This window comes from Molothrus ater, chromosome 7, assembly GCF_012460135.2.
Source record: "Molothrus ater isolate BHLD 08-10-18 breed brown headed cowbird chromosome 7, BPBGC_Mater_1.1, whole genome shotgun sequence".
Lineage (NCBI taxonomy): Eukaryota > Metazoa > Chordata > Aves > Passeriformes > Icteridae > Molothrus > Molothrus ater.
The window spans coordinates 7,459,508-7,467,444 of record NC_050484.2 but is presented as its reverse complement, the minus strand read 5'-3'; the positions used below and the strand labels follow the sequence as shown (position 1 = coordinate 7,467,444).

Here is a 7,937-nt window from a genome sequence, read left to right as displayed (position 1 = left end):
TTGGATTTTTTAGTCCCTAGTTTTTGTTATCTGATCTTGTTGTAGAATATCTTTAATGGTCCTGGGCTGTGCAATAATGATGTAGGGACAGGCTCTGCCCTTGCTCCATGGGAAAGGCTGAGTGGCATTTTCAACATTTGACTGTGGGAGAGCGTTCCTGGCCTGGGCTCCATGGTGCTGTTTAGTTCCTTCTTCTGGCCTCAAGCTCAGGCACTGCCAAACTACTGTTGCTCCTTAAATTTGCTAGGATCTGGGCATGACTGAGTTGTATAGCTCCATTGGCCATAAAAAGCTTTGTCAAACTGCTGGTGCTTCTGGCCTGCCCTGTGGGAGCCTTAAAACCTTTATCTAAGCTGCCCCCTGACAGGCTGGTAGCCTGTGACTGCCTGGTTATTCAGACTGAGGCAGGTTTCTTGGATTAGGGGAGGTTAAGATCTTCTATTTCCTCTAAAATGACCTGCCTTGGTGCATGGGCCCTGCTCTGGGTGATGCTGAGTCCCTGCTGACAGAGAAGCTGCCTGTGCTTGCAAATGTGAGTTACTGGATACAGAGGAGTAGAAAAAGCAAGAAAGAGAAAATGTCATAAACTGCATCCCTTAGGATTACCAAGTTTCCTTCAAACAGAGGAACTGATCTTTGAAAAATCATAGTGGTACCACAGCTGTGACCTGCCTTGTTCATTTGTTTGATCAAAGACACAAAAGGTAAAATTAAAAAAGAAAGTCAGTTTTATGAAACAACAAGAAATTTTATTAAGATATTTTATTATGTGTCTCTGTAAGGAATAGACCAACAACCATATAAAAGCTTACAAAGATGGTTAACCTTCAACACTATAAATGTGTTAACGTGACAGAAGAAATTCACAATTTTGCATCTTTTTTGACTTTTACAGAGTGAAGGGAGAAAATTCTCAACTATGACATGTCAATGACGATCTTTGACAGGAGACATTTACAATTGCTTTAAATCCTTTAATTTTTTGCTTTTTTGAGCAAGTCAATAACCCTGACTTGCAGAGTTAGGAGTGAAAAATACATTAGCACCATCATATTAGTCTTTTACACTTCCCTAATTTTAGTGGTCTTGACCAGCAATGACAGGAAAGTAGAGAAGCACCTTTGACAACAGAATACAATCCAACAATAAAATTATGGTGACTACTGACATTAAGGAATTAAACTCTTAAGATAAACTGTACCTTTCACAGCTAATCAGTACAGAAATAACAATTTTGTATCAAATGAATCCCTAGAATTGACCACTGGGTCCAATGCATTTTGATTGAATTGATTGATTTTTGGTTTGACTCATCAGACACATCCCAGTTTCTGTCCGTGTTGAGGTAGTTGAAACAGGGAGGTCGTTCTAGCTTTATGGACTGCATCTTGGAAAAAGGGTAAACTTTGGTACTGGGAGCAATCAGTGCTTTGTAAATTGGCTAACATTCAACTAATAGAACACAGTGTTGTTTTATTAAGTGTTGAAGTTTCATTATAGCACCACGGAGACATGTTTTGAAGATGGAATTCAGTAAAAAAAATAGAGCAAAAAAAGCATTTTTACTGTATTTTGTGTAATAGCAAAAAAAAACCAAACCAACCCTTGATATCAAATTGATTTTTCCCCCAGAAATTTTGTTAATAAATAACTGGGATACAGATGGGCACCTGTACTAGCTGACAAGGCTGAAACAAAGGAGCACAGTTGGAGTGTGAATCTGTTTGCTGGGGTTTCAGAAAAAGCAGGATCTTTGATTTATAAGAAGCAGACTGGGCCAATGTCCACGCCAAATTCCTGATCAGGACCACCAATATCTAATGGTGCAATATCAACCACCGGCAACCTCACAGTCTTGCGCGTCCTGTATTCGAAAACTGTTTTACCCCACTCACCAGTGTGCTTCTGTGAAGTTGAAGAGAAAAGAAAAAATTGTTAGAGACACAAGTGCTGGCCTACATGGCAGTCATCCCACAGCTTATCGGATTTCCAATTTCCTATTTCTGCAATAACAAACCCTCTCACCCTGTTGAAGGCTGGTTGCCATCTCTGTGGAAATGACCCCAGGAGGGAGAACTCATGGACAGTGTTAGAGTTGTCCATTTGTTACTGAAAAGGCTGCAGGTGCTGTCAGACCAGCATGCCCAGGGATGTTCCTGCTCCCCTCCAGGACAATCTGCTGCAGGGAAGCAATGCTGGATCTGCAAAATGACTGTGTTTGCCCCTTCCCATAACCACAGCCCATGGCTTCAACCATATAGCCATGGTTTGGTATGACTAGTTTTAGAGTTGACAGGGGATGGATGAAAACTGGGTGGCTGTGACTTCTCTGACATTGACTCTAAAGCAAGGAGATAGCTGTAGAGCACAGATTTAAGTGGAAGCGCACCTCACTTCCTACAGTTGCTACAGGAATTGCACTTCTGGTGCACAGAATCTAGGTTCCCCCTACTAGCTGTAGCTGTGTCCTTTCCTTACCCAGGCCATGCAAAGCTCTCTTCCTTTATCATGGGTCTAGTCATCTAGAGGGAATTATTTGTTAACTACAGCACTAAATTCCTGTTTACTTACAGTGCAGCCATCTTCCAGAACAGCATATGTGAATTTGCTGTTTCCTTCAGCCTTGATCTCACTTTCTGTAGAGCTCATGAGTTTCAGAGCTTTTTTAACATTCCCACTGTCGTGGTCCATGTAGGCAATGCTGTTCTTGCAGTGGTAGGTGATGTTCTGGGAGGCACGGCTGGAGAGGATGCGCAGGAAGGCCAGCTGAACTTCAGAGACATCCTCTGGGAGCTCAGGATCTCCATAGCTGAACTGCAGAGTACCAACATAGGCACAGTGTTTGTTCAGTCATGTCTAGGCTTAGTCCACATCGGGATTTTTTCACATACTGTCTTATTCAGTTTAATCAGAATTATTTTTTAGTGTGTTGTGTATGTTTTACTATGTACAATCTGGGCTGTTAACTGTGCTCATTTCTCACCTGGAAGCCTCCATTCATAGACTCTCCAAACCAAACGTGTTTCTTTCCACTGTTTCCACTGGTCCACCAGTTTTTCCTTGGCACAGTCCTGGGGTTAGCATTGAGGCAGGTCTCACCAGTTTCCATGTTGCAGTAGACTTTAATAGCATCCATCTTGCAGCCTTGGTTAGGATCAACCCAGTACTCTCCTAGAGGTAAGGGAAAATGTTAAGGGGTTTAATATATATGGAGAAGAACCTGACTGCATGATGGCCTTATTTCTATGAGAGATTTCTGAGCCAAATCAGGAAATGTACTAATTTTGACAGAAGAGATGCCACAGAACATAAGATGATATAAAAAGATACTCAGTTCATGTGAATTCTGTAAAGGGAATGTAATTTGGAATAAATTTAGAACTTGTAATATTTTTCTTTTTCCCCTAAAATGATTTAAACATATGTTCACTTCTAAGGACACAATTAGTGGAGTTGAAGTCAAATATATATTCTGTGTAAATGCATAGTTAATTATGTTTCAAGTTGGTTTTACATTTATCATCTTTTTCATCACATTTGCTTGAAAAAGTCAAATTTTTATGGAAGATATCCACATTTAAATTCTCAAGTTAGAAAAACCAAAACAGTGCCCAAGACCTGCTACCATTGGTGAAACTAAAACCTAAACATACCACTCTTGAGCTCGGGATGGCAGAACTTCAGGTCTCGGCAGTTACGAGCTGGATTCTTCCGTGACCCGTCAGGACTAATGATGTTTTCAATCTGGTTGTTAATGGATTTCATTGAAGAGACGATGTCACCCAGATTGATATCGTTCTCCTTGGGCTCATCTCGGTATTCATACCCATAGGAAACTGGACCTTTCTCACCAGCACCCAGGGCAGCTGCACCACCACCACAACATGGGCCAGGAGGTCCAGCAGGACCAGGAAGACCAGGCTGCCCTGGTGGACCCTAAAACATTAGTGAACAGGTTAAAACTAAAAGTCTGTGTGGGCCCTAGTCTTAAAAAAAATGAAAATTCTTACACAAATATGTAGTTTACTTATTCATTAATTAAACAGATGTATAAACATCTGTTTAATAGATTTTCCAGGCCTTTATTTTCTTAAAATTGTATTTTTTTTCCCTTCATTTTGTCAAGTTTGACCATCTTTATGTGTGGGCTTTGAGAAGGAACCCTTTCCACTAAAATCCAGAGAATGACCATTTCTTGGCTTTAGCAGGTGACTGTGATAGTGACACCTTTGCAGCTCTGGCCTCTCTAGAGCAGTCTAGGAACCTCATTCCATGGCTTCTCAGACCCAAAGGGAAACTGAGAGGAGGAGATTCCATTGTTTGCAGAAAAGTCAATGATCAGCTGAGACCAACACAGCACCCAGTGCATCAATAGTTACACCAAACTGCAAACGAGCTGCATGGCTTTGGATTTAGCCTTGGCAGCTAGATAACCCTGCCACAAATTTTGTCCATGAAATCGAGAGTTCCTGAGGGAGCTATTTAGAGTTGAGCATCCTCTGTTTCATGAATATTCCCAAAGATTTGCTGGTGTGAGTTTGCACCATTTACTTACGGCAGGGCCGCTTTCACCTCTGGTACCACGAGGGCCGGGAGGACCAATTGGACCTGGGTAGCCACTGGTACCATCTTTTCCAGGTGGCCCAGCTGGGCCTGGGGGACCCTAGAACAATGAAGAACACAGAATAGTTTATCAGATAATTCAGAAATACACTGTGAGGTATTTCAAATATTTCTGTATGATTTCTCAGGCGTTTTTTCTTTCTTCAGCTGCTGTCTGTTAAGATGGCCAATTAAAATTTGTGTCTATATCTATGTCTATATTAACTGAACAGTCTGAATTTTCCTTGCAGTTAGGCTGAGTAAGCAGTTTTTCTTACCCTTGCACCTGAAGCTCCTGGACCTCCAATTGCACCTTGTGGACCCAGGGGACCCTAAAAAAAAAAAACGGAAAAGTTAGTCATACACCTCCTAGTAATATCTTGCAACTACCAGCACATGCCTTCAATAAAGACATGAAATGTCTTCAAGATTATACAAAACATATCCTTATAAAAAGGCTATGCCAGACATGAGAGAATGGTGGCCATTCTTTAATCAGAAAAAAATATTGAATGTTCTCTTACATGTTTTCATATAGAGATGTGCTATCCAAAATGCAAGAAAGCCAACTGACACCAATGAGCTTTGGATGAACCCTAATATTCATAAAAATACGTAGCTATAGCCAAAGTGCTGCAGTTTTAATATTACCAGTAATGTTATTTAAATAATTTGACAAACATTCATGATTTCAAATACATTTACAGATTTGTTTCTTGCGTGCACTGCAAAGAACTAAACCATTTGTTTAAAAGTAACCTTTACTCAAACGAGAATTTATCTTTTTTTTTCCCTCATGTGATATGTTAGACCCCAGGTTCTATTGTCTTGTTGAATAGATTGGTACTGGTGCCATCTTTGGTATGTTAATTGTGTGAGCTTTGGTTTCTTGAATCTCACTTGTATCATGAGGGGATTTGTAGATTTTTTTAGAATAAATCCCTTCTTAAACCTTTACTGGTCATAAATATCTATGGCATGCCTGTCTATTCTTGACCTTCAGTTCTCTTAGCTATGTTCAAATGGTAATTCATGTTTTAGGGTAAGAAAGGGATAGAAAGAGTATGAAATTCAGTAGTTTACAATTTCTTGCCCATTTTGCCCCAGTATAAAAGATACATGGCAGAGGAGAGGTATTTGGACTCTGAGTAGCTTTAGTTGTCCTTCTAGGATAGATTTCTAACAGACATAGGCATTTCAACCCCTACCTCTTTCTTTCCTAATTAAATCAGGAATAGCCTGATTTTATTATAAATAAATATATAAGAATTTTTTACTGAAAGGGTTGTAGTAAACCCATCTTTACTTCCTACCAGCTTCTTCCAGTTCTTTAATTATGCTTATGTCAGGTTGATTCAGGGAATCTGGATTTTGAAACATCTGACAATCAAATTTACATAGATTCCCATCAAATTAGCTAAGGTTGATTAGGTACCTGGGGCCTAAACACAGAAGCTAAGGTCAGCTGTAATTCCCAATCCAATGCAAAATACTCACAGGAGGACCAGGGAGACCAGGGGTACCAGGAAACCCTCTGTGACCCTTTATGCCATTGCTCCCTCGTTCACCAGGTTCACCTTTATCACCACGAGGACCTTGAGGACCCTGTAAGGGTAGATTTGTAATAGAAGGAAGAAGGAGATAAGAGCATTGCCCATATGACAGGAAATAGTGAATGGTTGACATCGCAAATACTTTAAATATGACTTACAGCAGGACCACGAGCACCAGCAGGACCAGTAGAGCCAGGAGGGCCAGGTGGACCCTGTGACATGGTAAGAATGAGAAGGTGTGGATCACTTGGAACTACCTAGCCCACCTCTTTATTTCCAGATAAGCTGTATGTTCACAGCCAGCAGGCGTTGGGAAACAAGGGGAAGCTCCACACACACTAGAATCAGCAAGAATCCTGGCCAGGCCATTTTTGTACCAATGTCAGCCTTTCTCAGCTGCCTGCAGGCACTGATCTGTACACAGGCACTACAGCCTTTCTTCCCTCTCTCAGTGAGGTGCTCAGTGTGCTGGTGTCAGCACTCCTGAGAAATAACTTGAAGGCTTCCAAAGTTACTCCCTTAGTTTAAATAAATAACACATTGCTTGTGCTGCATCAGCACCAGATGGGATGGAAATTAGGACAGGGCCTGGTGGGATGATGTGCTTTTTGGCATCCTATGGAGTACATTAATTTTGGGCTTAATTTCTTCAAGTTGTCAGAACATAAACTCTGAGATGTCTTTCCTCTGGATATTCTTGTAGAACCAGTCCTTGATATCAAGAAACTGACAATAACAAACTCTTTAAAACTTCCTCTCTATTCCTGCATGAAATAGACTTTGCCTAGGAAGGATATGTAAGTAAGCAGTAACCCATTTACTTTGGTCTTACCTGAAATCCTCTTTCACCAGATTTTCCAGGTGCACCAGCATTACCTGCAGGTCCAGGATGGCCAGGGGGTCCTGGAGGGCCAGGAGAGCCATTGTCACCACGGTCACCCTGCAGATAGTAAGGAGTAATAAACATCATGTTTTATAGAACTCAGTATGAGGAGTATATTGAGTGGAGCACAAGAGGTTCAAAGAACAAATTACATAGCATATAGATTGCATATTTGCCATGTAGTTCATGTCCTATTTGTTGGGCAGTCTAAGGATATTGGTGATTTCTTACTTTGCCTCCTGGGGATCCGTCACGTCCAGGCAAGCCATCGGAGCCAGGGTTACCCTGCAAAACAGAGTGGCACAGTTTGTTCATGAACTGCATTACCAGTAGACAGCTTGTTTCCCACTAAGCTTGAACAATGCTCATCAAAGAAAGAGTTTTCAAGAGGGAAGAGTTGGAGTGGTTTCAAGAGGGAGGTGGAGTGGCTCCTAAAAGACCTGTAAGACCTGCATTATTTTGTAGGCAGAGCAGTTCCAAGAGCGACAGATGATGTTTGCAGGCAGGGAATGGGATAGCAGGGACAGGAGGCCACACCTTACAGGAGGGCAGAATCACAGGCCCCTGCCTTGTGAACCTTAAAGCATATTTGCCCCCAGAAGCTCCCATTTGTAATTCACAAGGTAGCAGGGAAATCCCATCCACTCACATCTCTGCCAGGCTCTCCAGGTAAGCCTCTTTGTCCAATAGGACCTTGGGGACCCGGAGCACCACGTTCTCCTGGGATACCATTGGTGCCTGGTTTACCATCTTCACCCTGAACAAAAAGAGAAAGGATTCCATTGCAGATAATGTTCTTAGGAGATACCAGTACATTTTGCATCTTATTAACTGTGCAGGGATTTCAAAGGAGACCTAATGAAGTGATGGGCCAACGTGGCTTTCCTGGTTGTGAATAC

At 41.6% G+C, this 7,937-nt stretch overlaps 1 protein-coding gene across 1 annotated transcript in view; it reads right to left on the bottom strand.

Annotated features, from left to right (window-relative positions):
* Window positions 1-747: 747 nt before the first annotated feature.
* Window positions 748-7,937, bottom strand: part of COL3A1 (collagen type III alpha 1 chain) — a 49,008-nt gene continuing 41,818 nt past the window's right edge. The window contains exons 41-51 of the mRNA XM_036387075.2: window positions 7,688-7,795; window positions 7,270-7,323; window positions 6,988-7,095; window positions 6,314-6,367; window positions 6,100-6,207; window positions 4,881-4,934; window positions 4,556-4,663; window positions 3,654-3,936; window positions 2,984-3,171; window positions 2,572-2,814; window positions 748-1,905 (exon numbers count right to left, since the gene is read on the bottom strand). Coding sequence (XP_036242968.1) covers window positions 1,759-1,905; window positions 2,572-2,814; window positions 2,984-3,171; window positions 3,654-3,936; window positions 4,556-4,663; window positions 4,881-4,934; window positions 6,100-6,207; window positions 6,314-6,367; window positions 6,988-7,095; window positions 7,270-7,323; window positions 7,688-7,795 — 1,455 coding nt within the window. The 3' untranslated portion in view covers window positions 748-1,758. The remainder of the gene's footprint in view (window positions 1,906-2,571; window positions 2,815-2,983; window positions 3,172-3,653; window positions 3,937-4,555; window positions 4,664-4,880; window positions 4,935-6,099; window positions 6,208-6,313; window positions 6,368-6,987; window positions 7,096-7,269; window positions 7,324-7,687; window positions 7,796-7,937) is intronic.